The sequence below is a fragment of the Caenorhabditis briggsae genome (genome assembly GCF_000004555.2).
Source record: "Caenorhabditis briggsae complete genome, chrV, whole genome shotgun sequence".
Lineage (NCBI taxonomy): Eukaryota > Metazoa > Nematoda > Chromadorea > Rhabditida > Rhabditidae > Caenorhabditis > Caenorhabditis briggsae.
Window position 1 is genome coordinate 5,530,198 of NC_013488.2, and position 21,676 is coordinate 5,551,873.

The following is a 21,676-nucleotide window of genomic DNA, read 5'->3' on the forward strand; positions in this document are numbered from 1 at the left end:
GTACTACCAATCGTTCTTAAACCTAGACATAGAGGTCGGCCGGGAGTGCTGAATGATGCTTCCGGACGGATGATAAGAAAACTTTCGGTTTCTCACGCGTTTGTTGTTAGCGCATATTATTACCCGAAATCATCATTGTGAGTTTATGGTTGTTCAGTTCTCTCCAAATAAAGGCAATTTTCAGGTTAGGCAATAATGCAATAGCATTGAATGTTGTGTTTGATTCAGTGAGCCACAATCTCGATCATGTTATCATGATAGGAACAAATGACACTGAAGAAACACAGTTCGTCGCTCGAACCCAGGTGTAAGTTGTTTTCTGCATTATCCCAGTCTTGGAAAACTATTACATAATATCAGAAGAGACCCCTTTTCAGAATGTGATGTTTGCAAACAATAATATTCAGTGAAAAATTTTCAGGAATTTCCACAATTTCACAGAAATTTTGTTGTAACTCTTTTTTATGCAATTTTTTTAAGGAATAGAAGTGCATTTCCTTCAAAATAAATCTACCCATTATAAGTTGGAATATTCTTCAGAAAATGATATGTTCGAAATTAAAAAAAAATATTTCCCAACTTTAGGGAATCATCTGAAGCTTGCCGCTATGCTACAACAGTGGCAACTGCTAACACTGTGGAAAATTTGACAAAGCTGGAGATTGAGTCAAACGACCATAAAATTGAGGTGACTTTTTTTGTAAATTTCCGATAGATCTAACAAGGTAAGCTTTTCATATGTTACCTGGGGATTCGAATGAAACCTATGCTAAATATTAGTACACAGGCTAACTAGATCAACCATAACATTATAGCTGCCAGTTTGAAGATCTGTTCAAATGACGAGACATTTTATGATTTTTCGTTCAAACTGTATTTTATTCAAAAGTTGATAAACTGACAAGCATTATTGTTCTTTGCAATTATGCTCCAACTCTAAAAGGAAAATCGGAAAATCAGGCCAAAAGAAAATATGAGTATTTCGAGTTCCAGCGATTTCAAAAAATGCCAATTTTTGAGAAAATGTACTCGGAGAACTATGTCTGTCAGATTTCTTAGGGCAAGTAACGTACATAGATATCCGTTTTCAAATATAGGTCCAGCCTTCGAGTTATGAGAATTATTTCCACTTAAAAAAATTTAAAATTCGTGTACATGAAATTTTTCGAAAAAAAACTTACAAACAATTTTTAAAACAGGTTGAAATGTAAAAAGGCAACAGAACTAAATCAAGAAATTCGTAAGGAAAATATTTGAATACTCGAAAAATGTCATGTATAATTCAACAATTTTTGGAAAAAAATTGAAATATTAGGTTGATGCCAAAGTTTCTTCCGATGTTGAATGCTTAACTTTGAGAATTGATATCTGCTCAGTACGATGGTTTTTCTCGACTGCTGTTTTTTGTTGGATAGAGTATCTCACGAACTTGCTTTAAATTTTTTGTTTTATTCCTACTTCATGTAGTTCGCAACAATGCCGCTTTCTTTCGGCCTACACTGTCTACATTTCTGAAATGTCATTTTATTTTGTTTTCTTCCTGGTTTGAAAAACTGATATTTATCAGAAAATGAAAGAAATAGATGAAGGAATATCTCCTGTTGTTATTACCATCGAACACTGGACCGATCGATTTGAATCCAAAAATTTTTGGATCAAATACGAAGCTCGGACGTTGGAGTTGGACCTATTGAAGACTACTGTTGAAGCCGGTCCGTTTCACACCACTCGTAAAATGTCAAAAGCATTTTTCGGACGTTGAGTTTGGTGAATGCTCTAATTATTGTAGATGAAAAGTGGGTAAGTTGCTCTACCACTGTGCGGAAAGGTCAGTTGATTGACAAAGAAGAGCTAGCTCTGGACGTCCGGAAACCTAATTTTCCTTTAAAAATGGGGATGCTATGTGTTTTGTCAAAGGAGTGGAGACTGGGAACTCTTCGATGAATGTAACAATTTAACTGCCACAATATATAGTTTATAATTAAAGAAACTGAAGCTGGGAGTCGAATCGCAACAAGGAGAAAATGGCAAGGGTTCTCCCAGCACGACAGTGTGAGATCGCCCGTGACTTGAGTGATCAACAAAAAATTATGTCGTTTGACTGGACTATTCCTTTGCACCCGCCGTATTTCCCAGACCTTGCCTTCTTGGAAAAATTGTCGTTTGTGCCGCTTGTACGGTATCTTGATAGAAAAGACCTTAAGTGAAAATATGAAACCAAAAAGGAGTCGACCAACTTCTTCAATCACAGCCATCCTCGTTCGGGACCGATGGATTCAAGAAACTACCGGATTGTTGACAGACAACTGTTAATGCTCATGGAAATAATTTTCATTGATCTAACCCCCTTCACTTCGAGAAACGTTTGATCAAATATTTGACCAAAATCGAAAGAAACTTCTGCATCAACATAATAAGTCTTGTAACTGAAGCGCTCGACCTATATTTGAACAAGTATATGTACGTTGCTCGCCCTGTGAAATCTAATAGACATGGTCTCCCGAGTACTTTTTGTGAAAAATTGGCATTGTTGGAATTCGCTGTTGAAATAAAATTACATAACCCTTTGAGTGACACAGAGGAGCGAAGCGACGAACAGTAAAAGATATAGATTGAATCGCGCCAAAGGCGCACCAGCCAACTGTTTGAAGCCCCGGAGGCGCGGCAAACATTCTGGTAGATGCAAAGAACAGTAATGCTTGTCAGTTTATCACCTTTTGAATAAGAAAAAACAGTTTGAACCAAAAATGTCTCCCCATTTGAACAGATCTTCAAACCGGCAGCTATAAACTCGTGGTTGATCTAGTTAGCATGTGTACTAATATTTAGCATAGGTTTCAGCTGAATCCCCGGGTAGGATATGAAAAGCCTCCCGTGTAAATAATTTCAGATACAATTCAAAATTGCACGCTATAATGCTCCTAAACCGGTTATATTCTGTCTTTCCCCACAGTCTTTGGCCGAACAGTGGCAGTTGTTCATGATACAGGCGCATATGTCTCAAAGGTACCATGAAGTTATATTTCAAATTTTTGGAAAATCATTTTTTAAAGGTTCGGAGCACATATTCACCTATATCTCACTTCTAGCCTCGAAAGTTATTTTGGTCTTCTGCGAGAATATGAGAAACAAGGATATATCACTATAGAAAACTGGTTGAGAATCAAGTTTTCTGAGACGACATCCCCATATTTCGAACCGAATGCAAATATGGAACTTGCAAATCGAGCAGGTGCTTATGCAGATTGCCTATTACAGTATAAGGTGAATCTGAAGTTTTTTTGGATTAAAAAAAAGAGTATTTCAGGAAGCTGCTAAATACGTTGCGTTTCTGGATCTAGAAGATTTCATATTCCCTGTCATGCGGACTACATACTTGAGGGAGTTCAACGCCGAGTTTGAGTATCAATTATCAGCGTCGTCGATACTGTATACAACTAGAGATCATTTATTAGTCAAGGGTATTTTTAAAGGATACATATCAGCAAAAACATTTTCCATTCAGCGGAATCTCTCGAGGAGTTCAGTTTTTATGATATTGTGGCCAGCTTGAAAACCATGACCACCTCTTTGAAAATTGGGAAAGTTGTTGTCCGAGCAGATCGATATAACTTGACAAGCATTTATGGAAACATGAATACAAATGACCGCAACAGGTATAGAACCATCAATATATTTACCTTTTGAACTCAACCTTTCTCTAATAGAAGCATCTATTTTTCAAGCTCCTTCTCAGGTTGCACTGCTATTAGAAAAAACCTTCGATTAAAGGCTTTTCGGATCTTAACTTAGCAGGAATATATTAAAAACGACAAGAAGAAACTGAAATTACGAGAAAATTCAAAAAAAAAATTATTAGGTCTGCAATAAAACTGCACAGAAAGGGTTGGGTTGTTTTAGAGGCGGACTTCTATTAGAGAAAATACGGACTCACAATTTCTGTAAAAGATGTCAACATTTTACAAACCTTTTACAAGGAAATGTTGGTGGTGGTAATCTGATCATTATACCAGTTTATCAATTCTCGATATTTCTCATGGGTACCGAGAAAATTGAGCTGAAGATAAATGAAATAGGAGTGGTTAGCTGTCTAATAGCCCAACTGTTTTGAAAATGCCGAAAATCGCAATTCATTTTTCAGATACACTGTGACCAATAACATGATTGTTCGCGTCCAGTCTGCACCAGATCAAACTAACGACACTACACAAAATGATTACTCATTTTCAAGTAAAATCCGACCGAAAGACCTTTTAGCTATAGAAGAGAGCATTTGGAGAATGAAAAACTTTTCGAGCATCGATGATCTTTCTGCTAGGTTGCCTCGTTTTGATTTTTACACACCAATCCTGTCCGAATGTCTATTTGCCACTCAAGAAGGCAACCGTAAAGGAAAGAACTGTATGAATTTTGAAAAATGTGCCATACCACAACGAGAAGACTTCAAGTGTGTTCATTCTGATGCTGAATACAAATCTGGACCTCATATAGAACCGTTCACATTCCATTATGCTCATAACTCATTTTGGTCAGACGATATGGGATGTCATCAATAAATTTTCTCCTTTTTGGTTTTTTTTCTGTGTTTTGTTCAGCTAGAACTGGTACTGAATGTCATTTTGAACCACGTTGACATCAAAAAACTTTGCAAAGATCGCCATCTAATTTCTATGCAGATTATGAATTAAGATACGAAATTCATATTTAAAAAGAAGATACAAATCAATTCAGTGACCACTTTGCCAGTTTCAGACTAACAGCTTCTGTAAACCCAACATTCAACTATGCGGTTGGCTAAAAAAATGCCTTCTCAAATTTTAAACAGACTTTATCCGGATTCCACGTGTTTCAACCGTTGCCTATTCCTACTGGCTGCCGTATCATTCATTGGCATTTTGACAGTGTTGGGTTGCGAGTTGAATTTGTACCAATTAAAAGTTTTCAGGTTGTCCGGAGGAAATCAAGCGATTCCTCACCCCATTCTGAATACCAAGAGTCTGAGAAAAGTCAATGCGTATTTGGCGAGAGTAGATCTAAATGAGACTAATGTGCGTACTCACAGAGGTTATGTTCCGCTCAATAAGGTTAACGAGGAAGTAAGCTCAATTAGCTACATCTTTTTTCTCCGAATACGTTTTACAGGTCTTTAAAAAGTTTAGTTACGAAATCATCGAAGCATCAATTCCGGTACCAACCCTCCGAATGACTAAAGAACCATCATGTGCTGACGTGTTCGCTGAATACTTAATTAAGACATCAGCTTCACATCCAGTAGTACCTCCTAAAATATTCCAGAAAGTCTATACAGATCTATTTTTACTAAATGGATACGCAGCGTTTGATGAGTGGTACTTTAATGACCAACCGATTAAGAGGGACGCACCAAGAAATTGGAGTAGAATTACCGAATACATGACTTATACTAAGCAGGAATTGGGAGAATTGGCGTATAAAAAGGAGTCAGGTAAGCTGACGGTATAGTATTCCTTAATTAAGGCATTTTAGAATCAATGTATCATGCTATGGCTGAATATGAACTCAAAGGAAAACACGGGTTCGTCGTCGGCAGTACGCGACCTTGGGTAGAAGTGATGGCTTTGAAGCATGGTTTGATTGTTTTTTCTTTGTTTTTCTTGGCTTTATGAAATCTCACTGGCTCGGTTCAGTGAACTTTCTACGTACCCTTTTTTATTTACCTTTCTATTCTGAGTCCACTGACTCTAGCTCATTTCTCAGGCTTTGCGGATTTTTAAAAATGACCTACAGTACCAATAAAAAATACAAAAATGTTAAACAGGAACCGCCAAAAAACTAGGAATTTTCGAAAAATGATGTGAATACAAAAATTACAACCTAGGTCTGCATGTTTTACATCCTTCGAAATTTTCAAAGTGATCGGAAACTTGACAGCCGAGCTTCAGACTCTTGAAATGGCTGACAATTAAATGAAAAAATACATTTTTGTATAATTTATTGACGGCTACTGTATATTCAACAACGGGGTGTCTATGAAATAATGATCTGAATGGCAGGAAATAATTCGCGCTGAGAAAAAATAGAAAAAATAATATTGTTGTTGTCGGAAAAAATTAGAGCTAGAGAGTACTTTTTGCAGTCTGTATACGGTCTCGAAGCTAAAATAACACATATTCGGTGGAGAAGCAGAGAGATTTTTTAACAAACTGTCTGCGTCTCAACTCTATTTTTTTCGGAAAACAATAATAGCGGAAATTTTTTTTCGATTTTTCCCAGCAATGTTGGAGTACGGAGAATGTGACCAAAATCTGTGTAACAGTTTTCCGAAGTATTTGCTCCAGCCAAACATTGTTTCCAGGTGCCAAAGAGATTTTGACAATCGAATCTAATCCGATAAAGATTCAACGAGAGTTCAAGGGTCGCCTCTCTTCTGTGGATCCCGTAAAATTTGCTGAACAGTGGAAAATGTATGAAACGTTCCTTAGTCTTAACTTCCACATAAACATTAAGGTACGCCGGAAAATATGACTTTGCTGCTTCATTCTCAACAATTGAACACTTTGGCCTTGGACGGTATGGAGATCCGATTGATCCTATTGGTGACTTGAGAGAAATGCTCAAGATTCGTTGTACTTTGAAAAAAGGAGGTAGGATTTGTTTTTAAAAAATAGCATTTTATTCTACTAAATTTAGGAATTTTCTTTCTGGGACTTCCGATTGGAATGGATGCTCTACAGTTTAACGCACAACGAATATACGGCTCAATGCGGTTGGCTATGCTGCTCTATGGGTTCGATTGGATTGCCACATATTCTGGTGATAGTGAACAGCCTATCGATTTGAATTGGGCGCTTCTCAATTCGAAAAAAGTGTATGAAGTCACACGATACACATTGGCATTGAGGAAAATTTAATTCTCGTTTCATGCCTTTTTTATTTATTTCGAGTAGTTTATTCAACTACAGTCTCATTCATGCTTTAAATTTATTTATGTGATAAAATTCTAAAATTTTTCCAGTCCAAAGATTCACACAAAGCACCGGTCAATAAGATATACAAAAACTCATTTTCCAGCTCGTCTATCAGGATTTCAATCAAATTTTTTTGAGAGGTGTAAAACGGACCTAGATGAAAACTTCGTATTCAAAAAAACTTCCGAAAATTTCTAGTTTTTCATCTATGCCGATTTCTGAAAGACAACTGCTTTTATCAACGTTTTTAGCACAGAAACGAAATCTTTCAAAAATCGGTAAAAAAAACTGAAAAACTAGGAATTTTCAAAAAATTCTGTGATCCGAAAATCAACTGAAAAAATACATTTTTGCCTATTTTGCTAAAGTACTGTAGGTGTGAGGAACGGAATTTGAAAATCCGAAATAAAATCCGGAAGCTGATAAATGGAAAAGGTTACGGTTAATGTTAATTCACTTTTTCGACCATTTTAAGTGTTCGTTGGTTTTAACATTGAGCACATTTGAACAGTGGGGACAGTGGAGTTCGAGTTACCAATTTTGAAACCTCGAAATATTCCAAAATTCCAACCTTCCCAGAATTGAATTTCATATTAAAAGGTAAAGGGACATGAAAAAATCTCTTTCTCTAAATTCGGTTCATATTCGGCCCCTCAGGGAGTTGAACCTGTACGCCCACACTTGGGTTCAAGCAAATGGGTCAGAAATCGCGCTCCAGTAAACGTGAGATTTTAGAAAAAATTCGCTGAATTATTTGACTGAGGATCAAACTTTTAAACGTTGGACGAAAAAATCACGCGTTGCAACTCGTTGTTATAAACTAATTAGGTCACATCCACGTCAACTTTGAAATTATTAAATTTCTTCTGACCTAAAAGTTATTTGGGGCGCGTTTTTTGACCCATTGGCTTGAACCCAAGTGCGCCCACCCTTGCAAGAGCCTTTACCAGCTGGGCTACGAAAACCGCATGGCGTATATTAAAACGCCACAATAGTCTCGCGCTGTGTAAACACCGATCACTGCACACCGTCACGTCAGAATGCATACTGTAACTTTGGAAAGTCTCATATCTCCCCCTTCATCAAAGATATAAAATTCTTGTTGTTACTTCCGCTGCATTAAGTTTTCTACCAAAGTATCCGATCAACAAGCCTGTTTTCGTGATCCAGTTTTCTCTTTTCCCGACAATACCATGCTTAGATTTGATCAAAAAGTTGAAATGTAAAACTTTCCAAACTGTATCTTCATCTAAATCGAAGCAAAGCTTTTTGCTGACTTCTCCAAAAGTGGGGCATTCAAAAAAACAGTGTTTTGAGTGTCACGACGACAAAAACAAATTTATGAGAAACCAACAAACTGAATACTGGTTCAACCATGTTGATCATTATCTGTGCATCCGCAACTAACTACCAAAGACATGTTCAAGATTTTTGAAACCGATAGTTTCCGATTCCCCTGTTTCTCGTTTATTGTTCTTCCGTTTCATATGTATTCTTCCAACTTGGTTCACTTCGTCCAATATCATAGAGTCTTCAGAAAAATGAGCAATAGAGCATTTCTGCCATCATCGTCCACCTGTTGTTATCTAGCTCTTTTCATTCTTACACTGCTCACTTTTTTTGTTTTTGTGTGAGTTCGAATTTTGCTAAAATTTTGGACTTTATCAAATCTCAGTATTTCAGAAAACAAAATAATACCATAACGAATTTCTCACAACCTGCAAGTCCGAAGCAGGCACAAAATGAAACAAAAACCGGGCCGACATCTAAAAACTCATCTGAAGAATTGTTTGATCTCGAAAGTATCAATGCCGTTACTTATAAAGGGCACATATCACTGAAAGAATTAAATGAAGAGGTTGGTATAACATTCACACAAAAAAAACGTATTCGAACAATTTCTAGGTGTTCCAACCATTCGGTTATGAAATAATAAAGCCCACTTTACCAGTTCCAACAATTCGGATGATAAAAGAGCCTACCTGTGACGAAACATTTTCCGAATGGATCAAAATCGCTAATATGAAGCAACCAGATGTTCCACCAATTCAGGTCCCAATTATTCACGCAGACGACTACATTATGAACAATTTCGCTGCATTGAGTTATGTATGTCTGAACGGTCGAACTTTTGAGTGTGCACGAAAATTTTTCCTTTTAGGGATACATGAACAACAACACTCGTAACGAAAAAAAGCCAACTAACTGGCATCGACTGGGGGAGATAATGTCGTTTTCGAAAGTTGAGCTTGGCCAATTGGAGTATCAAGTTGAAACGCGTATTGTAATTTTTTGAATTCTTAAAAACCGAAAAATGTTTAGAGTCTATGTACCATGCAATGAATGGATACCGGTTGGACGGAAAGACTGGAATTGTAGTTGGTAGTATGCAACCATGGCTGGAGGTTATGGCATTTCAAAATGGTTAAGAATTTTGTCTCTCAATTTTTCTAACAGTTCAATTTCAGGGGCCTCGAAAATTTTAACAGTGGAACACTACAAACTAGACATTCCGGATCAATTTCGAGACATATTGACTGACATTCGACCTATGGATTTGGCAACGAGTTGGAAAAAGTGAGATGCAAAACATTTTCAATACTTCAAGTTTTTTATTCAGATACGCCGGCTCATTCGACTTTGCTGCTTCGTTCTCTATCATCCATCACTTCGGACTTGGAAGGTTCGGAGATCCGCTAGATGCTATTGGTGATTTAAGAGAGATGCGCAAGATTCAATGTCTTCTAAAACAAGGAGGTATACTGTACCTGGCCGTGCCAATTGGAACTGATGCTTTGCAATTCAATGTTCAGCGAATCTATGGAGCTATCCGATTGGCAATGATGTTTGTTGGATATGAGTGGGTGGCGACGTATAGTCACGAATCCAGAGATCCTATCACACTTTCATCAGAAGTTCTACACAAACCATTGTTCATATCCCAACATTATACTCTGGTCCTGAGAAAAATGTAATATTGTTCTTGAATTGTTTCTTGTGATTTAATAAATCTGTTGTCACAGTAATATTTTTTCCACGTTTTCAACAACTGTTAGGCTGCAAAACGCGAAAAGAACAGCATTCAACTTTGAAGCTTACAGTGTTTGTGTGTAAAACCTATTTTTTATGGTTTTACTGATAAGAACCCAAGATGGTCCGTATAAAATGAATCACGAGAGAACAAGAAATCCACCCGAAATTTCATCATGAATGAACTTCATTTTTTGTATTCTCATTGTCCTCGGATGGGCTACTGCTCAGTTCCCAAAGAATGGTCAGAACAACATTCTTGAAGTTCACAACACGTTCAGACTTCCATTGCCAGAGGAAAATTCAAGTCGCTTGGAGAATTTCTATCACGGTAAGGTAAAAACATTTGTTAACTCAGAAATGGGATTCGACTCTTGAAGCCTCTACTCAAGAGATGGCGGAGACATGCGATGGCTACCAAGTTGCTGAATACGGAGAAAACACTTTCTCTAAATTGACTGTTCCCTGAAAACGGCATTGAAGGCATAGTAAGGTTCAAATGATGTGGAATTTCAGTTTAATGGTATTTTTAAGGGACTGGATGATGCGGTAATTTGGCAGCAGCAGGTTCAACTTCTAAATTTGACTAAAGCCAGAAAAACAATGCAAGATTGTGGTGTACAATGTGGGATTCCGTGAGTGGCAGAAGTTTTAAAATCACAAACTCAACTGTTTTCAGAGAAAACGGAGATGCTCTTCCCATGTATAAAAAAAAGAACTATGTGCTCGGCTTGCGATTCCGGATTCCAATGCGAGACTTGGTCCGGATTGTGTGCCAAATTTGAAATGCCCGAATCATTGTGTTCCTTCAGACAGTAAACTCTCTTTCTCTTTGTAACTTTATAACTTTGCAGTAAATTCCAGAAATGAAATTATTTTTTAACAAAGAATCTGGTAGATTAAGATGTTTCCTCCAAAAAAAATAACTCTCTGAAATTACATTCAACATTTTATTGTTTATCAGAAAATGAGATATGACTGCAGCATTTTATCTCACAGTACAATTATTTTCACATAAAAACAATTATAACTTCCTTAATACAAGAGTGTATTGTGTCAAATTTGGTGGCGGCTTGGCGTGAAGAGTACGCGAGTCTAAATCAAACGGCTGCTCACTTTCTCCAGAGTACGATGCAAGCCAATCAAAGCCGTAGATCATCATAGCAATACGAATGGATCCATAAATTCGGTGAGCATTAAATTGCATCGCATCCGTTCCATACGGTAATCCCAAGAAGAGGAGTCCTCCCTTTTTGAGCATGCACTTGATTTTGAGCATCTCCCTCAAATCACCGATTGGGTCAACTGGATCGCCATATCTTCCTAGTCCAGAATGTTCAATTGATGAGAAGGAGGCAGCAAAGTCGAATGTTCCAGCGTAACTGAACACAAGTAGGATGAAAACTTTGAAATTTTGAATTCGCTTACTCCTGCCAGTTCTTAACAAAATCAACTGGTAGAATAGATGATAGCCTGTTTTTGAATTCAGCTGGTATTTCGAGCGGGTTATATTCTACGGTAAGAATATGTTTAGCGCCTTAAACATACTATATTTGATTTCTTTTTCAACCTGAACTCCTACCATGCTGCAAAGCCATTACTTCCACCCACGGTTGCATACTTCCCACGATGAATCCATCCATTCCATCTAGTGGATAACCGCTCATTGCATGATACACAGATTCTGAAGAACATAAAGTTGTAGCTTAACGGAAACATTACGATCTACCAGATTCTTTGTTGAAGGAATATGCTAGTGCACTAAGTTCGGATTTGGAAAACTTCATATACTCTGAAATCTTGTCCCAGTTTCGAGGCGCATCTCCACCTTTTTTATCGTTGAAGTACCACTAAAACACTTTGATTCATTAATGCAATTGTAGCTGAGCCTTACATTGCTTATCGCTGTATATCCATGCATCAAAAACTCATTGGTCAGGTTGCCTGGCAACTGCTTTGGAGGAGCGTCTGGTTGCGGCTTCTGAGAAATTTCTAACCATTCGGCGAAGACTGTTTCACAAGACGGCTCATTGATCATCTCAAGAGTTGGCACTGGAAGTGATGGCTTGGATATTTTATAGCCAAAAGCTTTGAACACTTTTTCGTTGAGCTCATGGAGAGAAATGTAGCCGATATGGGTCATAACAGTATATTGATTTAAATCGTGTCCTGGTTCTGTTGTTGCTTTCTCACCATCTTGGCTGTCTTTGGTGAGCAATACACTTGGGTGGTCTTCTAGACTGTCATTTCTTCGATTTCTGAAATTTCTCTCTGAAAACTTTTTAGAACACTCTATGACTCACAAGTATACCAAAATCACTAATAGTCCGAATACAATTATAACTGGAAAAAAGCGGGCCCAAATCGCTGGAGGATAGGGTCTAGAACTCATTCTAAGTTTTTGTGAAGTGAAGTTTGCTTATGAGAAAAAGAAATGTCTTTTTGTAGTCGATCCATGAATTTCATCGGATAAAGCATCTTGTGTGAGATAATAATCCATGGTGGTTTCGGGAAGTGAGTTATCTATACGCTGGCGGAAGAAACCTCATGAAATAAACCGGAAACTGTTACACTAGTCAAACCAACAAACTGGTAGTTACATTGGACCGGAAAGGGAACAAACTAACTTGTGTTCCTATTACTTGATCTTGATGAAAACTCCAAGAAAACTAGGTCTTGTAATTTTGTAGAGATTTCGATCATGAAGATTGTTATCCGGCCAAAATTTTGCGGCTTGTTTATTTATTTATTTTTGAACAAAATTGAGTAAATTTTTTTATTCAAACGAAGAAAAAACAATTCAGAAAATTCTCTTTTAGATCAACAAAGAAACAAAAGAATACTGCGGAAAAAAACAAAGTCGAAGTTCTAATTTTCGTTGTTGTCCTTCATTTTCTTCTTCTCACAACTGCCATAGACTATACTTTTCTAGCAAAATCTTTGAAAATCCTGATTTCAGAAATTACTCAACCTTCAATCCCTCTTGGGCGGTGTTCAAGAAAGACGCCAAGAATTGTTCATGAAACCAAACAAAGATCGCAAACCAGATAAGACGCTGTTCACTTTTGCGCTACTCGGCGGTTGTATTATTACTGTACTTCTAATACATTTATGATGTTAATAATGACAGCTGAGACTCATAAATTAATTGTTCCGACAGATGCTGATGAATGGACCGAGCAAGAAAAAGCACCGGTTGGATGTTTTAAGAGAAACTTCACGAAACTATCATTTCTCAAGTGGTTTCTAGTAATTGTAGTTTTTTGTTCATGTGAGTTGAGAATTGCTGTATTGTACAAAGATATACCAAATTTTTATAACTTTTTCATGTTTATCACTTTTTCTAACAGAAAAAAGTCAAAGTATGATATCTTTTTGACTGGTATTGTATCGACGGAAATTCATTCAAACTTTTACAGTATTAAGCACGGAAGTTTGGAAATTCGGACGCCTTCCTACTTTGTCAGTTATGTTTATCTTGAAAAATAAACACATTTCGGATTTTTAGCACATCACACGGCCTGGGAGCATCACTTGCGCTTTACGCAGCATCTACAGAACTTGAAAAACCATTCGTTCAACCTAATAAATATTTATCGAGCAATCTAGCGTCTTCATCTCGTCTTGGAAATCATCTATTTGAGTTATCATCTCTTCTGGCTATTTCGAGAAAACTGAACAGGACCCCAACTGTTTTTGCAGTTGAACCTTATCATGAAAAAATGCTGCAAGATACGGATTTAGTGATTCCAGGGTTGCTTGATCATTTTCTGATTATCAACTCGACTGTAGGTTGAAGCACAATATACTGTAGACTCTATCAAACTTCCAGGTACCTCCAACAGTCACACCTACAGATTTTCAAATGAGATGCTGTTTTTGGGATGACCCGGATCGATTAAAGAATATCACTGATGAATATCTACACATTAGAGGGACACACTATCAGGTATCCCGTCCCGATAGAATTCTAGTTTCAGTTTTTTGTTTGCCCAGAGCTGGAAATATTTCCCCCGATTGCGAAACGAGTTGATGAGTTATCTGGCTCCTCCAACTCATGATTTTGAGGATCTTCCAAAATCAAATGACATTACAAAAGTGTGAGTTTTCCCACTATTTCTACATTACAGAAGATTAAACGTTTAGAACCTGCGTGCACATCAGGAGAACCGATTTCGTAGGCTCTGGATTTTACGTGCCTGATGAGAAATTTATTCTGAGCGCGATGCAATCTGTAGAGAAAGCGGGTCGGTTAAACTTTTTTCATAAAGTTCAATAATGTTAGTTTACAGAGAAGCGAACAAAACAGGTGGTAATGCGAACGGTATTCTTTGGGGATGATTTTGCATTCATGGAGAATTTATCGAATATGTCGTTCGCAATGTCGAATGGATTATTGAAAGACTTGAAAACCGAATCTTTCATATCTCGTGATAACCCATCGGATAGTATTATATACTCCAAGTATAACTGCGACGTTGTACTGTTTACATGTGCATTTGTATTTTTTTGTACATAAATTAAATTACCTATTTTTAGCTCCTCACTCCACTTTTGGATGGTGGTTGGGATACTTGTCGAAAGGCAATCAAGTGTATTATACTGATATTAGATATACGGATGATGTGAGCATTGTGAGTGAATTTCATAATGTTTTCTTTCAAAGTTAAATAATTTAATTTTTCAGCCATCAGGAACATTCAGTGCAGACGATTACTACCCAACGAACTGGATACCTTTAAGATATAATGGACCTGATAATATCACTGTTGTTGAAACTTTGAAGTGATTTTTTTTCCAATAAATTTGTATTGCTCATTTTATGAATAGTTTTCCTGGAAATTGAAAATGAAAAATAGTATAAATACAATTTGTCTTATTGAAAGACTTTATTTTCTAAACATCTCAAACTTGAAAAATGAGAAAAATTAGATTCAATCGATTTGAAAATTATGGTTTTCTGACTATAAGATTAAAACCTGAAACTATCCGTTAGAATTTGACAACTAGGTGACTAAATTTTTAGAAATATTGAATCTTTTATGATTTAGAGGTTAAAGGAGGCAAGGTATAAAAAAAAGTTTTCTAGATATTTTGATATTTTGTCTAGAGAACCCCCATGAGGAGTTGAACTGATGAGGTGCAGGTCAGAGCTACACGAGCGCAAAGCTGGCTGGCGACCGACGGCCATATACGTAAGCTCGGCGCGATTTTATTCGCCAGACTGTCCCAAAAACTTGTTGCTGTCTCGCCTTCTTTAATTTAAACTATTTCATTTGTCGACCCCTCCGTTTGATGTCTCAGAATATTCTCAAGTTTCCGGTTCTAAGATTTTTGATTCTTCTCCCGTTCAACAAATCTATACCGGAAATAAAGAAGCCAATCTAACTGAACTAGTAATTCGGGAGGCGGTGTTCCATAAGATTCCGAAAATGAACAGATTTTATCTATTCGAATGAATATGTCTCCACCATAAAACTAATACTTTTTCAGTTCTCTCTTTTTTGTTCCCTTTCAATGATAACTCTCAAAAAATCGAAATTTTTTTCTGTGTGCTTTTCGAAGCAGGTACTTAATTTAAGCATTAAATTATTCCTGGCTGTCACTATTATAATTTCAACAGTATTTTTCCTCGACTCGCTGTTAACACCTCATAAACGAGTACCGATTGTTGAACCGGCTAGAAGTTTATTCCATAATCCTTCTTCGGTTCGTTTGGAGAGTATGGTAGAAGATGATGAGTATGCTGAGACTCGAACAGATGCTTATATAATTAACACGTATTACTACCCAACTTCCAAGTCGTTAGGTCAAAATGCAATCGGTATGGTTTTACTGATGAATCGATTTACACAAAAGAATATGACACAATACAAAATGCAACTTATCGCTACCAGCAAATCAAATCTATCAATGGCAACCACTCCAGTGTTACTAGAGTGAATCATTTCGAATTTGAATAACATTTGATTCAATTATTTTTTCAGAGAATCGTATTCTAGCTGCGCCTATATAAATATGGTGGCTACTGCGAATGTTTTACCGGATATGACTAAACTGGAAATATCGGACGGACAGTCTAAAATGGAGGTAGGTTTTTACTCCATAACGCTTCAAGAAATCAAAAAAGAGTTTAGATCCCATTTAAAGTAGCTAGGACATCTGCTCCTGCTCCAGTTGTTATCTGTGTGTCCCCACAATTCGCTGCAGAACAATGGCAGCTCCTAGTAGTTCATGCTCATGTTGCTCGATACTTTGGTGGTCACATTCATTTATACGTTACCAGCCTCGTCGATTCATTCTATGATCTGGCCGTTGAATATGAGAAGCACGGATATATAACACTAGACTTCTGGATGCGTTTGAAATTTGCCAATGCTTCTAAAGATGCTGTAGAACCAAATCTTCACGCTGAGCTTAGAAACCAAGCTGGTGCAGAGTCGGACTGTCTGTTGCAATACAAAGAAGCCGCAGCCTTCATTATGTTTTTCGACTTGGATGACATTCTAATCCCACGAGGATTCAACAACTATTTTGACGAAATCACATCTCTATACAAACGACATCCACGTACCCAAACATTCCAGTACACGAAACGAGAACTTTTGACATACAACAAGCCAACAGTTGAAGATATCAACATCAAAGAAACACTCGGACACGTTTGGTTTGTGAATGAGGAAGACTATGGGAAGATCATAACGGATCCATCAAAACTCAATTCAATGTGGATTCATCAGTCATGGAATGTCAAAAAGAACTATATCAGTCGCACAAACTACATTATACATCTTCAAAAACCAGTGGACCCCGATGGCCACGATCCGGTTTCTTATCGAAGGAGTGACTTTGATGAGATGATTAGTATGAAGTTCAACACTTCAATATTGGATCCAATTCAAGAAGACTTGGAACGATTTATCAATTCCACTAAGCTTCCAGAAATTTCCAAAAGGCTTCCAAAGAAAACATTCTACTTCCCGATTATTTATCGTTGTTACTTTGAAAAGTTTTATAGGAGACCAAAGAAGGATTCATGTCCGAATGGAGAAGGATGCCAGGTGGGTATTATTTTAAATAGAGTTCTTGATTTTTCGGAATTTTATTTCAGATGCCTCAACGACACGACATTAACTGTGTAAATGCAGATGCGGATTTCAAATCTGGGCCACCAATGAATCCAATCACTTACCACTATCATGTGAATACTCGATGGACAAAACAAAAAGGTTGTCAAATGTGACGAAAGAAAATAGTTTAATTGAAAAAAGTGTAGAAATCGAATGTCTGTTTCTTGCTTTATTTCTTTGTAAAATTGATATAAACTAAAATTTTTTTCGATGTTTGTTTATCCAATAAAAATATTTTCTAGAAAATATCCATCAAAGTTTCCCTTTCCTCACAATCAGAAAACCATAGTTGCAAAATCGCGAGCCGGCCCGTCGCGAATTTTGGCGGACCGGGCCGGGGTCTGTACAGACGCTGATTTTTTTTGAATTTATTTTCGAAATTTTCAAAATTTTTTCAAAAATTTATACAAAGATGGCCTATTTCTGACTACTTTCTACTTTGTGAATATTGTTTAAAATGTAACCTTTTTTTCTTTTTTTTTATTCAAAAAAAGGCGGGCTGTGCCGAGAAAATCCGTCTACCGGCCCGGCCCGGCCCGACTTTTTGCAACTATGCAGAAAACTATAAAACAAATCTAAAAGTTTATGAACCAATGCAATTTTCCGGTTTCGTCTGTCAATCGAACACGTTCCAAAAGATAACAAATACTAATCACCAACAAAACACAGAACTTGTTATTCTGTCACAAACCGAATTGCGCCGCCTTTTGAACGAAAAAGTATTTTGTTATCTGCTTTACTGACAAAATCACTTCCCTGAAGCTAATATGGTTTGCAAAGAACTCTTTTCAATGGATCAACGAATAACTGCATTTCTAGTTTGATTTTTCGACTTTAACATTTTGAAGCTGCTATTTGGGTGTAGATAACTTTGAATAGAACACAATTTTTGTGTTTTTTTTGCATAATATTTTGCGACTTTTGATTTTTTTGTGCACAATAATTTTATAACATACAGATCAAAAAATAGCAGCTCTTTTTGTGTTCCATTTTTGGTGTTTTTATGATGAACCTGTGATGTGTTTTCACCAAATCTGTATAAAAGCTTACAACAAACAGTTGCAAAATGTCCAGAGAAATGTTAGAGCTTTTTTTATTCGTTAATTCTTCAATCGTTCAATCAAACAGTAGATATGTTCTACTTTCTAATGAAATGAGTTCCTGGGAGAAAAGATTTTATCTGGGAAACAGCCGAAATAGGAAAACTAGACGACCGTCAAACAAAGATTATCGGAAATGTGATCAACTAGTAATCCGATTGTTATTTTGCTTACGACATTAAATTTCTAACAACTATGTGGTGTATAACTTTTCTGAAAAATGTTCACACTCGATTTAAGATTTTTTTTTTCGTTATTTTGTCCTAATAGTAAATTTCAGCCTGATGTCTGTGTCTCCCTCTTCACCAGATATTTGTGCTGTATGTGGGGGACTACCGAATGGACGAAGATATGGTCCCATCACCTGCTTGGGATGCATTGTATTCTTTCGGAGGGCTGTTCAAGATGACAAACTGGGAAAGTGCGAAAAGGACTGTTTGTATAAAAATATTCGGGGTATGTTTATTCTGAATTCATCTTGCCTTATAATATTTTATAGATCTTAAGTTCATTTGTCGAAGTTGTCGACTCCAAAGATGTTTAATTGCTGGTATGAATCCTGACGGTATTTTTTCGAAAACTACGCAACCTGTTATTGTTTTCCCTTTTTCAGCTATCAGACTCCGTGATAAACTTGGTCCTCGAAGACCAAAACAAACACAAATGGATTCATGTTCTCTGAAGACCGATAGAGACCTAACCTCTTTATTGGTGCTACAGAAGAAACAAAGAAATCTTCACAAACGATATTGTAAGCCGAAATTGAATGTTTCGGAAACATTGATCATGGTAGGCAACAAACAATTTCTTCAATTATTGCTTTATTGAAATTTCAGATCAAACAAAAATTATACCGTCGAGCGAGTTCTTACGATATAGAATTGGTTCTGAAAATTGGTTTACAAAATGCAATGGAATGGGCAAATCAGTTTGAATCGTTTTGGACCTTCAAAATCCACGAGAAAAAATTGGTACTGTCGGAATTCGGTATTGCATATATACTAGTGGATCAAGCATCCAAAACCGCTATGATGGCTGACAAAAGATTCTGGTTACTTCAAAATGACAGTTTTTTACATCCGGATTATTTTTTGAATATTTCACCGAAAGATGCACAATTGGAAAATAATAAAGTGCATGCGAGGTTTGTCTGAATTAAAGAATAATTCTAAATTTTAATTCAGAAATCATTTTGAGTTTGTAAGTGGATTATTGAAGCGAATTAGCGATCCATTTTCAAGTCTTCAAATCGATAGATTCGAATGTGTCATATTAAAAACACTGTTATTGCTGACACGTTAGTTTTAAAAAATCTAGAAAGGATATATATTTCTTAGCTTCAATTTCAGCTTCATATCCAGGAGAAGTGCAACTAGAAGGTTCACAAAAAGTAGTATCAAAGTGTATGTCTGTTTTGATGGCACATTGTGTCAAAAAATCACCGAGAATCGGAGTGGAACGTTTTGGAGAGATTGTCCTTTTGATGAGGTCGATTCGATGTGCTGTGAAATGTTTCTACAATCAAACAAAGCTTTCTTCACTGTTCGATATTTCCAAATTCGATTCATTTGTCAGAGGAATTTTTCTATCATGATAACGCTTTTCACATTCTTTTATTTCCAAGTAATGAACGGGTTCAATTTATTGCTTTTTCAAAGTTTTAAAATGTGATTTTAAAAAACAGGAATAGCACAAAACATACAACAAAACATACAACTAAAAACAAATAAAAGGACTATAAATCGGCACCCGATGAAAGAGAAGGACAACACATTAAATGAACAAACGAATGGTTAGCTTTTGGAAATGAAGGATTCGGTTCTAAATTTCTGAATTTTTTGTTTCTGGAAGCTTGAAGTATCTGGGCGATGGTGGCTTTGTTCTATTGTTCTTCAAAGAAAAAGTTTTGTTGGTTTAACTCTCCAAGCATTTGATATCATCTCCGAAAAAACACAGTCCATAGTTTTCATGCGTTTTCGCTTTTTCAAAAAAAAATGGATCGCAAGAAACCTGCTATACTTTGAAAACTTAATCTGATACATTATTCATCGCATTCTCGGAACGCAAGTTGAATTCGTTACTTTGTAACGAGAAGGAACAACAGACTGAATTAGATAAAGATCGAATCGAGATTAGGGGGAAAGCTGGTAGTATTTTGAAGCTATTATTCTCCTTTTCAACCCTTCTGTTCCATTCAACCAAAATTTCCAAACATTTCTAAAAAAATGGCGATCAATGTCAGACAGAGACTGTTCAAATTTACTCAAAACTTCAAAACGAAAAGGATGAAAATATTTTTATGGTGTCTTTTATCCTATTATAGTAAGTGTAGAAACTTCTTGATTTAGTTTATTTTTCTCCAGAAATGTTATTTATATATTTTCAGTATTAATCCTCCTCACTGCGAGTAGTGAAAATTATATCAAAGCGTTAGTTTGAAACAATTCAAATTTCAATGACTAATCGACTACCTTTCAGAATAACTTTTCGAGTATTGAGATCTCTTGGAATAATGAGCGCCGAGCGAAAAGTCTATGAAGACCATAATAGGTACTTGTCTAGCAACTTGGCAGCATCCTCTCGTCTAGGAAATCATATTTTCGAATTATCGGCACTTTTGGCAATGTCTAGAAAACTCGAACGTATTCCCACATTTTTTATCCAAGACAACTGGCATGATCTGATGTTACAGGATACGGATATTTTGATTCCAGGATTAGTAGATCATTTTTTGATTATCAATGAAACTGTGAGTTCTTAGAACTCAGATATTTGTTTACCCTTCCAGTCCAACTTTTCAGGTGCCCGCATCTGTGGTTCCTGTAGATTTTCATATGGTTTGTTGTATATTTGATGATCCTGAAAAGTTGAAAAATAATACAGACCAATATTTACATATCAAAGGAACGCATTTTCAGGTGATTTTGATTTTGGCTGTGAGAACATTTTTAAATTTTGCACTTTTTCAGAGTTGGAAATACTTTCCAAGAATGCGAAATGAATTGATTGGTTATTTGAAAAAACCGACAAACATGCATCCGGATTTACCAAAATCTGACTATTTAAATTTTTTGTAAGAGAGAAACGTGATTTATTCCAGTGCAAGGGTCTCTAGAAATTTAATAGCGCGTCCAAAGTTCCTAAACCTGGGATTTCTTTGCCCAGAATACAGTTCAAAGTGACGCTCAGATTCAAAAGATTTCGAATTAAGCAAAATTTAAAATGCGACAATGCTATTTGTTATTGCAACCATTCTTGTAATCCTGGCCTTTGCCGGGCCTTCGCGGGCCCTGCCATAACTTCTTTCAGAATTAATGTTTTCGAACCAACTTAATCAGGTATGGTAGAGCTCCACGAGTACTACAAAACGGTATTATTTGGAATACTGTATCTTGTCTATGAACAGAGTTACAGAGCAAAAGAAGCAAAAAAAGCTGGCCCGCCCGGGCCGGCCGAGCCCTGCGAGAGC

General features: G+C 36.6%; 7 protein-coding genes across 7 annotated transcripts in view; 6 read left to right on the forward strand and 1 right to left on the reverse strand.

Annotated features, from left to right (window-relative positions):
• Positions 1-17,211, forward strand: CBG21991 (the record flags this gene model as incomplete). The annotated part of the gene is made up of 5 exons (XM_002649012.1): positions 1-137; positions 185-307; positions 586-688; positions 16,115-17,038; positions 17,089-17,211. Coding segments are annotated over 5 exons (1,410 nt in total), but the record flags the coding sequence as incomplete, so codon positions are not given.
• CBG21992 lies at positions 5,028-9,922 on the forward strand (the record flags this gene model as incomplete). The annotated part of the gene is made up of 5 exons (XM_002649013.1): positions 5,028-5,096; positions 5,143-5,464; positions 9,270-9,371; positions 9,416-9,524; positions 9,568-9,922. Coding segments are annotated over 5 exons (957 nt in total), but the record flags the coding sequence as incomplete, so codon positions are not given.
• CBG21994 lies at positions 11,002-12,369 on the reverse strand (the record flags this gene model as incomplete). The annotated part of the gene is made up of 6 exons (XM_045237059.1): positions 11,002-11,359; positions 11,406-11,514; positions 11,560-11,661; positions 11,707-11,827; positions 11,872-12,235; positions 12,281-12,369. The coding sequence occupies 6 exons, from the start codon at positions 12,367-12,369 to the stop codon at positions 11,002-11,004; spliced, it is 1,143 nt and encodes a 380-aa protein (XP_045097447.1).
• CBG21995 lies at positions 13,138-14,719 on the forward strand (the record flags this gene model as incomplete). The annotated part of the gene is made up of 4 exons (XM_002649015.1): positions 13,138-13,172; positions 13,579-13,765; positions 14,517-14,602; positions 14,665-14,719. The coding sequence occupies 4 exons, from the start codon at positions 13,138-13,140 to the stop codon at positions 14,717-14,719; spliced, it is 363 nt and encodes a 120-aa protein (XP_002649061.1).
• Positions 15,723-21,676, forward strand: part of CBG21996 — a gene marked incomplete at both ends in the record, with an annotated part of 18,153 nt that continues 12,199 nt past the window's right edge. The window contains 1 exon segment of the mRNA XM_002649016.1: positions 15,723-15,916. Coding sequence (XP_002649062.1) covers positions 15,723-15,916 — 194 coding nt within the window.
• CBG21997 lies at positions 18,492-19,801 on the forward strand (the record flags this gene model as incomplete). The annotated part of the gene is made up of 6 exons (XM_002649017.1): positions 18,492-18,663; positions 18,707-18,772; positions 18,821-18,996; positions 19,044-19,351; positions 19,392-19,504; positions 19,557-19,801. 6 exons carry the CDS (start codon positions 18,492-18,494, stop codon positions 19,799-19,801), a joined length of 1,080 nt encoding a protein of 359 aa, XP_002649063.1.
• The window catches only part of CBG21998, a gene marked incomplete at both ends in the record, with an annotated part of 2,612 nt that continues 1,368 nt past the window's right edge, over positions 20,433-21,676 (forward strand). The window contains 3 exons of the mRNA XM_002649018.1: positions 20,433-20,529; positions 20,594-20,636; positions 20,686-20,956. Coding sequence (XP_002649064.1) covers positions 20,433-20,529; positions 20,594-20,636; positions 20,686-20,956 — 411 coding nt within the window. The remainder of the gene's footprint in view (positions 20,530-20,593; positions 20,637-20,685; positions 20,957-21,676) is intronic.